Source organism: Hylobates moloch, unplaced genomic scaffold, assembly GCF_009828535.3.
Source record: "Hylobates moloch isolate HMO894 unplaced genomic scaffold, HMol_V3 SCAFFOLD_4, whole genome shotgun sequence".
NCBI lineage: Eukaryota > Metazoa > Chordata > Mammalia > Primates > Hylobatidae > Hylobates > Hylobates moloch.
The window spans coordinates 48,350,205-48,364,828 of NW_026652279.1; the positions used below are offsets into that span (position 1 = coordinate 48,350,205).

Sequence of the window (14,624 nt, forward strand, 5' to 3'; positions counted from 1 at the left end):
TCCTTAGGGTTGACCCTGTCAACCTAAATAACATACAGAGAGAGGCTTTCTAAAAGAAGATGATGTTTATTCAGCAGTAAGGCATTGCAATGGAATATGTGTGCCATGGTAAACTATATGTGTATTCAGGGAGGAAAGGAAAACAAAGGTTTTTAAAGGAAAAATTAAAAAGACTACATAATTACTTTGAGATAATTATCCTTGGCTACAAAGATCAACAATAAGTGTGATGCTAGTCTGAGGTTGGACAGGCAATTGTTGGGCAGATGTCCTTGTAGAAGTAATTTTTTTATGTGTAAGGTTGTGATGGCTTTTGTGCAAGGCTGTGGTCTTTGCAGTCTTTTGGGATAGTTATCTAGCATACAAGGGTGAGAACCCATTCTTCATAGCCTTCCCCAGCTCTATTTGTCAGGGTTCTTTCTTAACACTGGTGACTCCATTCTAATTCTGACAACTTTCACAACTCAAAACTGCACAGTCTACATAATGAGTTAGTTAAGAGAATTGGCCAAAGAATTGGCCATAGGCTTTACCAATAAGCCGGGATCTAATGAAAGGAAATTTATGCTAGTCCTGCAAATAGACTCCCAAACCTAGCTAGTTTACTGACAGAAGGTAGAACATGGTCTAGAACCCAAACTTAGACTGCCTTAAAGGAATACAATGAATGTCCCCAATAGATGAATTGGTAGTTCCTTTCTTCTGGTAAGTGTCCAGATCCTACAAAGAACATATAAAATTAGGAAGTGTATATGATGCATTGGGAGTTAACTTCTTGAGCTATCAGGGTGGTAAAGAAAAGTTGGAAACATGTCATTGAGGAATAATTGAAAGAATTGGGATACTTTCTCTGGGAAAAGAGAAGATCTGGAGAGAAATGAGAGCCAACTACAATTATTTGAATGGTTGAAGTACACAGAAAAACTTGTTCTGTGTGTTCTCAGAAGAAAAAACAAGGGTCAAATGGATCCCAGTTGCAGGGAGGCAGATTTCAGCTTAATATAAAATGTACTAAGAACTAGAGCTGAGCATGAACAGAATGTGCTCACCCTCTTACCTGAAATATTTAAATTGAAGCTGACTGACAATCTTGTTCTTTCATTTATTCAGGAATATATCAATAAATTCATCCTGCAACCATTTTACATATTGACTGTCATGTATCATTCTTAGAGCTTTCCTGTGTTGACTCAGAACAACCTTATCCAGTAGGTGCTGCATTTTAAAGATGGAAATACTGAGGCACACAGTCGTTAAATACTTGGTTAACACCTCACAACCAGGAAGAGGATGAGCCAAGATTTAAACCTAGTCAGACTGAGTCTGTAGCCAGTGTTCTCAGCCCTGGCCAACACACTAGACTGCTTTTCTGACAGTGCTGGGGTGGATGTTGAGATGTGCGACCTGCATGGGGTAGGAAGTTAAACTAAAGTCCTCTTTCAACTGTGAAGACTCCATGATTTTGTTTATTGAACTCTACATGTGTCAAAGAGAATATCTAGGAGTATAGTAAAAACAACTGCCATTTCTGAGTGCCTAGTAGGTGTTTTATATAAACTCATGATTCCTAACCAGTTCTTATGCCTGATTGTGTGAAAGAATTATCTGGAGAGTGAGACCCTGTTAATAGTACGTTTTTAAGTTTTCCAAGTGATTCTGAAGTGCAGCCAAAGTTGAGAACTCTATATATGAAAGATCTCATTTAATATTTACAACAACTCTACCAAATCACCCCCATTTTACATATTAAAGGATCAAGAGGTTAAGGAACTTGTTTCTTGGGCAAGCAGAGATGTGAACCCAAGTCTCTCTGGCTCCAAAGTCTCCACAGGTTACAATGTAGCTTCCCAATCCCTTTTATTAAAACAAAACAAACAAACAAACCCCCCCCCCAAAACCAAAAATACCTTATTCTACCTTACCAGTTATACTGATAATCTCCAGGAGAACGGGAGTCTCTCCCACCTGACCTGCTCCACTGCTTTTTACAGGTTCTTCAGTTACCTTTTATGACCCACGAAAGCTAGGAATAGTATTTATTGTCCGGTATTGCTACATCAGAACACCGGGCAAATTCCTTGGGTTCCAGTATTTTCTTCCACATTGTACACAACCTGACATTAACTGGGGTTTGTAATGTGAAAGTTTATTACATGGTAGTATTAGCCATTTGGGGAATATATTGTTTAGGATAGCACAGAATAAAGTGTGGTGCTTTTGTCTTGATACCAGCTTACCTTTTGTTGTGGTTCAACTCTTGTTTTCAGAGTGCTTTAGTTACCATAATTGTTTTTTACCCACCTTATGATTATCTTATGAATAAATTATGGGCTCTTTTTATTAGAATCTATATCCAGTTAACGTTCAGTTATAGTATGTTAAAAATAAATGTATTCAGAAACAGAAAAGTAGAAAGTGATCTCATGAAGTCATGAGGCTTATGATAGCAAGAAAGAAAATCATGAGATTCAAATCACTAGGAGGAACTTGACCCATTATTCCTGGCTTTAAAGGGCACCATAAGTCAAGGAATGTGAGTGGCCTCTGGAACTTAGAAGGACTCTTGGGCAACAGCCAGCAAAAAAGCAGGGACCACTGTTCCACAGCCACATGGGGCTGAATTCTGCCAGCAGCTTGAATGAGCCCAGAAGTAGATTCTTCCTCAGAGCCTCTGAAAGTGAAGGCAGCACTGCCAACACCTTAACAACCTCCTGAAACTCTAAGCAGAGAGCTAGCTGAGTCACACTTGGCCTGGACTTTTGACCCACAAAACTGTGAAATAATGAGTGGATGTCACTTAGGCTGCTAAATATCTGGTAATTTATATGGCAGCAATGGAAAACTAAAACAGTACCTACTTACAGAAAAAAGTGCTATTGAAACTCACAGACCAAAAATTTTCATTTAGTTATCAATTGATTAGCAGCAGTAGAATATAAGTTCGATTTTGGTGGAAAACCCAGGAACTGCCTTGCCTTCACTCATTTGGGACCTGCATCATGGAAACTTAGGGAGTACTTTAGTTTCTTTCCAATACTTTAAATGTTGATTTTTATCAAAGAAATCATTATCGATCAATCATAGTCACTTCAGTCACGACTGTCAGACCATCCTTGTTTTGGTCAACCTCTGATGGATCTGAATCAGTGATTTAGAAGATAAGTTTATTCTGAAACTATTTTGAAAGAGAATTGTTAATTTCTTCATCTTGAATTATACATTGAGGTCAGAGACTGTATATTGCTCACCTTTGTATCCTCTGCAATGCCTAGCATAATAATATGGTCAATAGTTTTAAGAATTAAATTGACTTAAATTATGACAGCAAGGGAGAAAATAGTATTTAGGTGTGTGTATATCTATCTAAACAATTTTACCCACAGTATGTGGTCATTTATAACCAAGCTCTGTGATAATTGAATTGGCTGCATAATTTTTTTTTACAAAAACAGTTACTCACTATAGAGTAACATAGAAATTAAGCCTGTGTGTCCAAAACTGGAGGGAATAGAAAATATACTGAATTACAGAATGTGAATTTTAAAAGATTTTGCTACTTAAAGGTTTTTATTGTTTGATTCCTAACCCCACCCCCTCCATAAAACCCAAAAGGTATGTATTCTACAATTAGGTGGAAGGAAAGAGGAAGGAAGGGAAGGAGAAAAGGAAGAAGGGATGGATAGAGAGAGGAAGGAAGATTCAAAACTAAAAAAAGAAAGGAAAGGAAAACACACACACACACACGTACATACACTTTTTAAAAACTAAAACATTATTTTTGTAACCCAGAAGAATGCCTCCAAAGTACAAAATACAAAATTTAACAACATGAGTATCGCGTTAGACCATATCTTTTTTTTTTTTTTTTTAATTTTAGAAGCAGAGTCTGGCTGTGTCACTCAGGCTGGAGTGCAGTGGTGCTATCCTAGCTCACTGCAGCCTCAAACTCCTGGGCTCAAGTGATCCTCCTGCCTCAGCCTCCTGAGTAGCTGGGACTACAGGCATACCTCACTATGCCTGGTCATTTTAAATTTTTTTTAGAGACAGTTTGGCTGTGTCCCCACTCAAATCCCATCGTAATTATAGTTCCCATAATCCCCATGTATCATGGGAGGGACCCGGTGGGAGGTAACTGAATCATAGGGGCAGTTACCTCATCCTGTTCTTGTGATAGTAAGTGAGTTCTCACAAAATCTGATGGTTTTATAAGGGGTTTTCTTCCCCTTCGCTCTGCACTTCTCCTTGCTGCCATCATGTGAAGAAAAGAGGTGTTTGCTTCCCCTTCTGCTATGATTATAAGTGTCCTGAGGCCTCCCTAGCCATGCAGAACTGTGAGTCAGTTAAGCCTCTTTCCTTTATAAATTACCCATTCTCAGGTATGCCTTTATTAGCAGTGTGAGAACAAACTAATACAGGCGGGGTCTTGCTATGTTTCTCATGTTGGTCTCGAGCTCCTGGTCTCAAGCAGTCCTCCTGCCTCAGCCTGCCAAACTGCCAGGATTACAGGCATGAGCCACTGAGCTCGATCTATATCTTTCTTGATCATAGTTTATAATACAAATGTTTAGACAATGTACTATTATCCCCCATACCAAAAGAAGGCATCATTATGATGTCACTGCAGGAAAACATGGAATGAACCCTAGTGCCCAGTTGAAGGGAGACAGTCATCATACTACACTCTCCTTTGTCCTTTGATCATGTAGTGTACCATATCTGCTTTAGGCATACCAGTCTATCTTCAGAGACCAGGAAGATATAACAGTGTGGCAGTTTAAGTAACTCTCATAGCAGGCTTATAAAAAGTTTTTTCTTCATTCTCATTACATTTGGGGAATTCTTGTAAAGTTTAGTTAGCTAGTTATATGTCAGTACTGGGATTCAAACCCTAATCTAACTATAAATCTGATCCAAATAGAACTAGTGTTCCATTCCGCTTTCCAGGCGTATCATAGAAGAATGTTGAGGAAACATGGGGTGTTTAGTATAGAGAAGTGAAGACTTAGAAGGAAGGTGTTTTCAAATATATGAAAAGCTGCAATATAGACAGAGGGCAGAGAAAACCTGTTGTGTCACTCCCCTCTTTAAACCCTTTAATGGTTTTCAGTTGTCAAGGAAATAAGGTATAAACTTCTTAGCAAAGCTTAGAGACAACTTTATGATATGGTACCCAACTCCTCTTCAATATCCATTTTACTCTCCCACTCTGGCCAATAGACTGCTTGCAGCCCTTTAAAGATGCAGCTGTCTTTGATGTGCCTGACATATCTTTCACATTCTTTGCCTGGCCAACTCCTGACCATCATCCATGTCTCAAACACCTCTTCTCTAACCCCCCATCATGTTTTAGGCTTCTTGCTATACATGCCCACAGTACCTTCTATTTTCCTTTTTGTAGCACTCATTATTTTAATTGCTTGTTTAATATCTATCTTTCTAAACAAGCTCCATAAAGTTAGGGACCATATTTCTCTTCTCCAGTTTTGTAATTTAGTACCCAACATAAGACTTGATACACGCAGGTGTGCTCAAAAAATATTTTAAAGACTGAAATTGATTAGTAACTCCAAGGGAATTTGAAAATAGAGAAAGAGGGAGGGATGGACCAAAGGTAGGATGGCAGAAGGTTAATTTTAGTGGTGAAGCATTTGAGGAAAAGATGAACTTTGGTAGTGGACCTCTAGAAAACCAAAGTGCACCACAATGACAATTTACCTAGAGAAAGAGAATCTGTGATTATAATTAGCTGTCTTGCAGAGGTCAGAGGTCTCTGGTGGTAGTTGCACCCTTCTGCTGGTGGGTCATCCTGGATCCTGTGCAAACAAAGGATTATTGACACAGATGGTGTTTGGTGCTTATGAAATTTGTTAGGGGGAAATCTGTTAGTTTCAATTTTACAACATTATCTATATCTCATCTCAATTTTGTACTTACAGAGGAAATGAAGGAACCAGATGATCAGGATACTGATGGGGAGAAATCAGTTACATCAAAGAGTGATGGGAAGAAGTCTCTGAGGTCTTCTAAATCAGAATCAAGATGTAAGTAAAGATAATATGAATAGTTTTAAAAGTATTAAATTTAGGTAAACATTTGAAGAATTAATTTTTATAGTAGAATAGAAAGATCTGGATGTTATAAAATAGATCTCTCTTTTTTTTTTTTTTTTTGAGACTGAGTTTTGCTCTTGTTGCTTAGGCTGGAGTGCAATGGCATGATCTTGGCTTACTGAAACCTCTGCCTCCTGGGTTCAAGTGATTCTCCTGCCTCAGCCTCCTGAGCAGCTGGGATTTTAGCGCCCGCCACCACACCTGGCTAATTTTTGTATTTTTAGTAGAGATGGGGTTTCATCATATTGGTCAGGCTGGTCTCGAACTCCTGACCTCAGGTGATCCACCCACCTCAGCCTCCCAAAGTGCTGGGATTACAGGCATGAGACACCATGCTGGGCCGAAATAGATCTCTTATACTCCTTGTTCCCAGAAAGCTGTAGGAAGGTGGGCTCCATAAAAATGATGGAGTTAGCAAAGAAAAAAGACTACATATGGTCCAGGAAATAGGAGATTCAAAATAGAAATAAAGCAAAGGTAATGCCTAGGATGACACATGGGCAGCCATGCAGAGAACAATTATACTGAAGCAAGGAAAGGAGAATTTTCACCTCCCAGAAAGTTAAAAATGTTAAATAATAGATTATGTTATAGATGCATGTAGAAAATTGAATTGAGTGGAATTTATAGAACTATGGCAAGATGTCGAAAGATTTATCAGGAGATTCCAGAAAGTTAAAAAGTGAAAAGAAATGAGATATTAGTTTTAGAAAAGTAAGTTGTTCAAGAAGGAAATAAAATAACACATTCTTAACTCAGGAATGAGTGTTATTAAGGCAGTATACTAAAAACAGTAAGCATGGACTTCACTATAGTTTTGTTGTGTGTTAATTATATTGCAAGGGCGGAGAGATAGCAAGTGGTGATAGAGATTTAACATTCTTCATCTTCCCATAATAAACACTGTCTAAAAGTGGCTAGAGAGAGCAATATATCCATATTATTTAGATATATGGAGGTAAATATCAGAAGAAAAAAGAGTAAAAGCTAAAAGTGATTCTTCTGGAGAGATAGAGAAGGCTGTTAAGCAGGGAAAAGTTGAGTATTTTAAAAGACAAGTCTTTTAGCATTAATTGACTTTTTAAGTTATGGGCGTGTACTTCAACAAAAATAAAAATAATTTTCTAAAAGTCAAAAAATGGGCAAAATAATTTTTAAATAGTGCATATCTGGGTTTATAGAACAGAAATGGTTTACTTGTTCAACTCCCTTACAAAGCTCAAAGTTCCTTAAGAGCAGTCTGTGTTTTACTTGTTTATCACAGCTCCTGGCACACAGGTTGATAATAACCTATCCACACGTCTGGTCTAGAGTTCTCTTGTGAGAGCTACTAAGTCTTATATGGACTTTACTGATACAATGTAGTGGAAAGAGACCTGGACTTTGGTTTTGAGTCCTGGATCTACCATTTGGAGATGCTTGATCTTGGAAAAATTACCACATCTTTCTGAGTCTCAATTTTCTCACCCATTAAAACAATTATGAGTCACTTGGGAATTAAATTGGATAACATATGGAAGGATTTCATAGACTGCAATGGAAGAAAAAAGGAGGAATTTTATAACTAGGACTTTTGAAAGACGGCTGGCTCTTTCTGACTGACTATCATGATGTTAGGTATCTTAGTGGAATCTTGACTTTTTAAGGTTCTAATCCTAAATATGATTTTAGAAATTTAATTTTGACTGTTCACCTAGAGAAGATCAGGTCCTGGGAAAATCAATACACATGCAAAATTTGCATTAAAATCTTTTATTATTATTATTATTATACTTTAGGTTTTAGGGTACATGTGCGCAATGTGCAGGTTTGTTACATATGTATCCATGTGCCATGTTGTTTTGCTGCACCCATTAACTCGTCATTTAGCATTAGGTGTATCTCCTAATGCTGTCCCTCCCCCCTCCCCCACCCCACAACAGTCCCCGGCGTGTGATGTTCCCCTTCCTGTGTCCATGAGTTCTCATTGTTCAATTCCCACCTATGAGTGAGAACATGCTGTGTTTGGTTTTTTGTCCTTGCGATAGTTTACTGAGAATGATGTTTTCCAGTTTCATCCATGTCCCTACAAAGGACATGAACTCATCATTTTTTATGGCTGCATAGTATTCCATGGTGTATATGTGCCACATTTTCTTAATCCAGTCTATTGTTGTTGGACATTTGGGTTGGTTCCAACTCTTTGCTATTGCGAATAGTGCCGCAATAAACATACGTGTGCATGTGTCTTTATAGCAGCATGATTTATAGTCCTTTGGGTATATACCCAGTAATGGGATGGCTGGGTCAAATGGTATTTCTAGTTCAAGATCCCTGAGGAATCGCCACACTGACTTCCACAATGGTTGAACTAGTTTACAGTCCCACCAACAGTGTAAAAGTGTTCCTATTTCTCCACATCCTCTCCAGCACCTGTTGTTTCCTGACTTTTTAATGATCGCCATTCTAACTGGTGTGAGATGGTATCTCATTGTGGTTTTGATTTGCATTTCTCTGATGGCCAGTGATGATGAGCATTTCTTCATGTGTTTTTTGGCTGCATAAATGTCTTCTTTTTTTTGAGACAGAGTCTCGCTCTGTCACCCAGGCTGGAGTGCAGTGGCGCGATCTCGGCTCACTGCAAGCTCCGCCTCCCGGGTTCACGCCATTCTCCTGCCTCAGCCTCTCCGAGTAGCTGGGACTACAGGTGCCCGCCACCACGCCCGGCTAATTTTTTGTATTTTTAGTAGAGACGGGGTTTCACCGTGGTCTCGATCTCCTGACCTCGTGATCCTCCCGCCTCGGCCTCCCAAAGTGCTGGGATTACAAGCGTGAGCCACCACGCCCGGCCAAATGTCTTCTTTTGAGAAGTGTCTGTTCATGTCCTTTGCCTACTTTTTGATGGGGTTGTTTGTTTTTTTCTTGTAAATTTGTTTGAGTTCTTTGTAGATTCTGGATATTAGCCCTTTGTCAGATGAGTAGCTTGCAAAAATTTTCTCCCATTCTGTAGGTTGCCTGTTCACTCTGATGGTGGCTTCTTTTGCTGTGCAGAAGCTCTTTAGTTTAATTAGATCCCATTTGTCAATTTTGGCTTTTGTTGCCCTTGCTTTTGGTGTTTTAGACATGAAGTCCTTGCCCACGCCTATGTCCTGAATGGTATTGCCTAGGTTTTCTTGTAGGATTTTAATGGTTTTAGGTCTAACATTTAAGTCTTTAATCCAGCTTGAATTAATTTTTGTATAAGGTGTAAGGAAGTGATCCAGTTGCAGCTTTCTACATATGGCTAGCCAGTTTTCCCAGCACCATTTATTAAATAGGGAATCCTTTCCCCATTGCTTGTTTTTGTCAGGTTTGTCAAAGATCAGATAGTTGTAGATATGCGGCATCGTTTCTGAGGGCTCTGTTCTGTTCCATTGATCTATGTCTCTGTTATGGTACCAGTACCATGCTGTTTTGGTTACTGTAGCCTTGTAGTATAGTTTGAAGTCAGGTAGTGTGATGCCTCCAGCTTTGTTCTTTTGGCTTAGGATTGACTTGGTGTTGCGGGCTCTTTTTTGGTTCCATATGAACTTTAAAGTAGTTTTTTCCAATTCTGTGAAGAAAGTCACTGGTAGCTTGATGGAGATGGCATTGAATCTATAAATTACCTTGGGCAGTATGGCCATTTTCACGATATTGATTCTTCCAACCCATGAGCATGGAATGTTCTTCCATTTGTTTGTATCCTCTTTGATTTCATTGAGCAGTGGTTTGTAGTTCTCCTTGAAGAGGTCCTTCACATCCCTTGTAAGTTGGATTCCTAGGTATTTTATTCTCTTTGAAGCAATTGTGAATGGGAGTTCACTCATGATTTGGCTCTCTGTTTGTCTGTGATTGGTGTACAAGAATGCTTGTGATTTTTGTACATTGATTTTGTATCCTGAGACTTTGCTGAAGTTGCTAATCAGCTTAAGGAGATTTTGGGCTGAGACAATTGGGTTTTCTAGATATACAATCATGTCATCTGCAAACAGGGACAATTTGACTTCCTCTTTTCCTAATTGAATACCCTTTATTTCCTTCTCCTGCCTGATTGCTCTGGCCAGAACTTCCAGCACTATGTTGAATAGGAGTGGTGAGAGAGGGCATCCCTGTCTTGTGCCAGTTTTCAAAGGGAATGCTTCCAGTTTTTGCCCATTCAGTATGATATTGGCTGTGGGTTTGTCATATATAGCTCTTATTATTTTGAGATACGTCCCATGAATACCTAATTTATTGAGAGTTTTTAGCATGAAGCGTTGTTGAATTTTGTCAAAGGCCTTTTCTGCATCTATTGAGATAATCATGTGGTTTTTGTCTTTGGTTCTGTATTGCAGACATGTCTTGTAAATATACGGTTTCTCCAATTATATTTTATTTTAGGCATTTATCTTCTCTGGTTTGGACTCTTGCAACATGGATTTCTACCTCAGTCTTCCTGTCCAGATCTCCCTCCATACCACCACTAGAGTTCTTTCCAAAAAGTATGATTATATCACGTACCTCAGAAACTTTAGTTTGTTCCCCCCTTGTTTTTCCTTTTTCATGTTTCTGTACTCCCTACATTTCTGTCACAGAATTGTCTGTGTTGGTTTCCAGTCCTTGGCAGTGTTTTCCTGGATGCTACTCTCAACTTTCCCTTGATGGAATTAATGATAATGACCCCTTGTCTAGCACTGCCTTCCTTAGGTCAGACCCTCTTAGAGGCAGACCTTTTCAAGTGTGACCTGGCCCGGTGCTCAGCTCATTAATTAGTTCACATATCATAGGTCTTAGACTCCCAAATTATAATGTGAAATAATTTTCTGGCATTCTGAACATCCTGTACCTTGTTGCTGAGTGGAGAGGTGTCTCCCTCCTGGCTCAGCCTCATACCTGATAGCTGCATTCCCCCCACCCCTGGAAACCTTGCTTTGCTCTCAGGCTTGTTAACACATCCGGGCAAGTTTTTACTCTGGGATTCTCATGTAGAATGAATAAAAGTCCTTGTATTCCACCCAAGCAGAGAAGTTGGAGTAGACTTTTTCCCATACTTAACAAGAGTTTTCTGCCCTCTCTGAGTTCTATTAAGAAATTTAGGTCAAGTGTACCAGCTAAACCATCCATCATTTCTCATGATGGTGAAGGACTGTTAGTTACTAAGGCATTGATTTCTGATTCTTATCAAAGGACTAAATTATTGTAGACCTTATTTAATAATTTCAGAAAGTATTTTGTTCTTTTCTATTTTCAAAAATATTTTGTGTAGAATTGGTATTATTTCTTCCTTAAATGCATGGTAGAATTTACCAGTAAAGCTGTCTGGGCCTGGAATTTTCTTGATGAGTGGGAAAATTTTAACCATGAATTCAATTTTTTAAATAGAGGGCTCTCTATTTCTTCTTTAGTAAGTTTTGCAAGTTTGTATCTTTCATGGAATTTGCTCACTTCTCTTCTAAATTGTCAAATTTGTTGTCATAACTTTGTAGGATCTGTTTTCATTCTTGATGTTGGAGATTTATGTTGTTTCTCTTTTATTTCTTCATTGGTCTAGCTAGGAGCTTATCAACATTGTTGATCTTTTCAAAGACTAAGATTTTGGCTTTGTTAATTTACTTTGGATTTTTTTTTTTCATTTATTTTTCCAGTTTCTTGAGGTGGAACTTTAGGTCATTGTTTTTTTTTGACTTTTGTTCTTTTCTTACATTTGTATTGAAAGCTATAAATTTCCCTCCAAGGACTGCTTTAGCTATATCTCAATTTTAATATATTGTATTTTAATAATAATTTAATTTGAAAAATTTTCTGATTTCTTTGTTGATTTCCCCTTGACCCATGCATTATTTTTCTTGTGTAATTTAATTTCCAAATATTGGACTTTTTTTCAAGGTATCTTATCCTTATTGCTTTCTAACTTACCTCCGTTGTTTTCAGAGAACATATCTATTCTATATGATTTCAATCCATTTAAATGTATTAAAACTGGTCTTATGTCACAGCAAGTGATCTGTCTTGGTAAATGACCCATGTGTGCTTGAATGTGCATCCTGTATTGATAGGTGTAAGTGTTTTATAAATGTCAGGTCAGGATGGTTGATAGTGATGTTCAGATCATCTATGTCTTTACTAAGTTTTTGACTAGTTGTTCTATTAATTGCTGAAGGATACGTGTTATTATAATAAATAGTAACTCTAAGTAGACTGTGAAAAGTTGTTATATATTACAATCTCTGAAGCAACCACTAATAAAACACAGAATTGCTAAAAAGCCAACAGAAATTTAAATAGAATTCTAAAGAGTAAATAATCTAAAAGAAAACATGGAAAGAGAAAAAGAAGGAAAAAGGACAGGTAGGAGGAGAAAAACAGAAAATAAATTATCAAATATTGTTTGCTAATTTCACAAGCATATGTTATTAAAATCTAACCATATCAATAATTACATTAATTATTAGTGAACTGGACATTAATATAAAAAGGCAGAGATTATCAGCATGGCTAATAAAAACAAGAACCAACTATATTATGCTCATAGAAAACACATGTTAAGTATAATGATACAAATAGGTTGAAAGTAAATGGTTGGAAAAATATATATCATGCAAACAGTAAGCATAACACGGCTGGAGTGGCTATATTAATATCAGATAAAATAGACTTCAAGGCAAAGAGTACTACCAGTGACATAAGGGTAAAAGGATCAATTTATTCATAAAGATAAAAGGCTCAATTAAGAAAACATAATAATCATAAATATGTATTCACCTAGTAACAGCATCACAATACACAAAGCAAAAATAGACAGAATTAAAGAAAAACTAAGTAATTCCACAATCATAGTAAGAGAGCAGCCTGGTACTAGTTACTTCATAATAGCCAAAGTATACATGCCTGCTATTAATATTTGTATATTGTTGTTGTATGCAGTAACCATGCTGAACTCTTTTTAAGATTATAATAAATTATAGTTTAGTTCTTATGAATTTTTTATAAAGTAGCTCTTACGGATTTTTCTGTATGTGCAACCATAGCATTTGTAGGCTTTCTTATAGTGTTCTTAATCTCATGGAAACGGTCGAGGTAAATAAGGAATCACAGAGGCAAACTGCAGGAAGCAGTATCTCTGAGATAGCTGGAGAGGAGAGGCCCCAAAGCTTCCTACATCCATTGGCTGGAGGAAACAAACAAACAAAAAAAATGGAAGAAACTCACATATAAAATTGTGGGTCATACACCAAAAATCCCAACAGGTTCTTTTTGATATCTATAGTTATGGCATTCCTTTCTCCTTGGTCACCTTCCTTTGCTTCCTCCTGCACCCATCCTTGTTCAGTCTCCACTAATTTTGCCAGCCCTTTTGCCAGCAGCCCTGCCATCCATTTGTGATTTCGGGTTTTAACTGCTTCTAGTTACATAAAAAAATGGAGTTTGTGTTTTTGTCATTTATTCTCAATGTTGATTTTAGATTATTTCCAAGAATAGAAAGGCAAATACTGATTTATTCTTCAAACCATAAGTCTTCCACCTGTCTATTTTAGGATTATAAAAATAGAGAAATATCCAGCCCTCACAAAGTTGCCTAAGTGTGTTGATTCGCCAGCTTGATTTAATGTGCCTACTTCCTGCCAAATTAGTTTTTTTCCCCAAACTCTAGTTTTCCATCAGTAGCACAACTCCAGGATCAGAATACCCATTATTTTTTATTACCTCTTCTCCTTCATCTGTATTCACTCTCAATTCATTAATCAGTGATCACCTTATCTACCAGTTCTATCTCCTTTCCCGGGGAACCCAGCGGTTAGGAGTGTAACATTTGTAGTGCCTTAATCTTGAAATGAGGAAATAGTCTTTTGTTGCTACAGTCACAAGAAAGAGCTAAGATATTATCAGAGAGCAGTTCTCCAGGGCCCCCCCTTGGGGAATCTGTTTGGCCGATTTAGTCACCCAGGATTACTTTCTTGCCATCCAAATACATGAATCCTAAGGAACTCTGCCCTGTTCTGCAACTAATTGGCTTGGCCCAGCTTTTCTATCTTATTCATATTAGTCTTGGGCTTTGTTCCTAATCTTTTAGCCTCATCTCGGATCTACTACGTAGCTCTGGTACCTAGTAGTACATTTGCCATTTCTTCCTTATTCTTCTGAAAGTTCACCTAGCCCTATATGAAAGTATACCCATCCTGCTTGGCATTGTATATTTTAACCATCCCCATGTTTGGACTTGATCTGAATGTTGGCTTATACCTAGGGCCATTCTACTCCTATCCCAGTTCTCATTCCCAGCTTGTCCTAAAGCCAATATTCCAACTTATTCCTGGGATATCACTTCTAAGAGAAATCATCATACTCAGAGAAAGAAAGACAATAAGCCTTATTTGTCTTTAACATAACAGGTTCCCTATAAAAGTTAGTAAAATTGAATTTAGTTGAAATTATGATAGCAGTGTACTAACCTCTTTCTTTATCTTTTTCTTCTTGTAAGTATTAGTGATAGGAAATAGACTGGAAATGAAGTTAAAATGGAGATTAACAAACAGA

The 14,624-nt window shown here is 37.7% G+C and overlaps 1 protein-coding gene and 1 long non-coding RNA gene across 5 annotated transcripts in view; one reads left to right on the plus strand and one right to left on the minus strand.

Annotated features, from left to right (window-relative positions):
- The window catches only part of CFAP44 (cilia and flagella associated protein 44), a 154,661-nt gene that overhangs the window by 1,884 nt on the left and 138,153 nt on the right, over positions 1-14,624 (plus strand). For 2 of the 3 annotated variants that reach the window (XM_058437495.1, XM_058437496.1), the window contains exon 2: positions 5,937-6,041. In XM_058437495.1, the coding sequence (XP_058293478.1) occupies positions 5,942-6,041 (100 nt within the window). In that variant the 5' untranslated portion in view covers positions 5,937-5,941. Of the gene's footprint in view, positions 1-4,686; positions 4,779-5,936; positions 6,042-14,624 lie in introns of those variants that run through there. The other variant, XM_032150163.2, reaches the window with a different exon arrangement.
- On the minus strand, positions 5,600-14,588 carry LOC116466946 (uncharacterized). Of its 2 annotated transcripts, XR_004247686.2 has the most exons (4): positions 14,540-14,588; positions 13,092-13,257; positions 5,935-6,023; positions 5,600-5,813 (listed from the first exon to the last, which is right to left on the minus strand). It is a non-coding gene; the product is annotated as an uncharacterized LOC116466946 (long non-coding RNA). The 2 variants fall into 2 exon arrangements; XR_009213129.1 differs by lacking the exon at positions 13,092-13,257 and having other exon boundaries at positions 5,767-5,813; positions 14,540-14,586.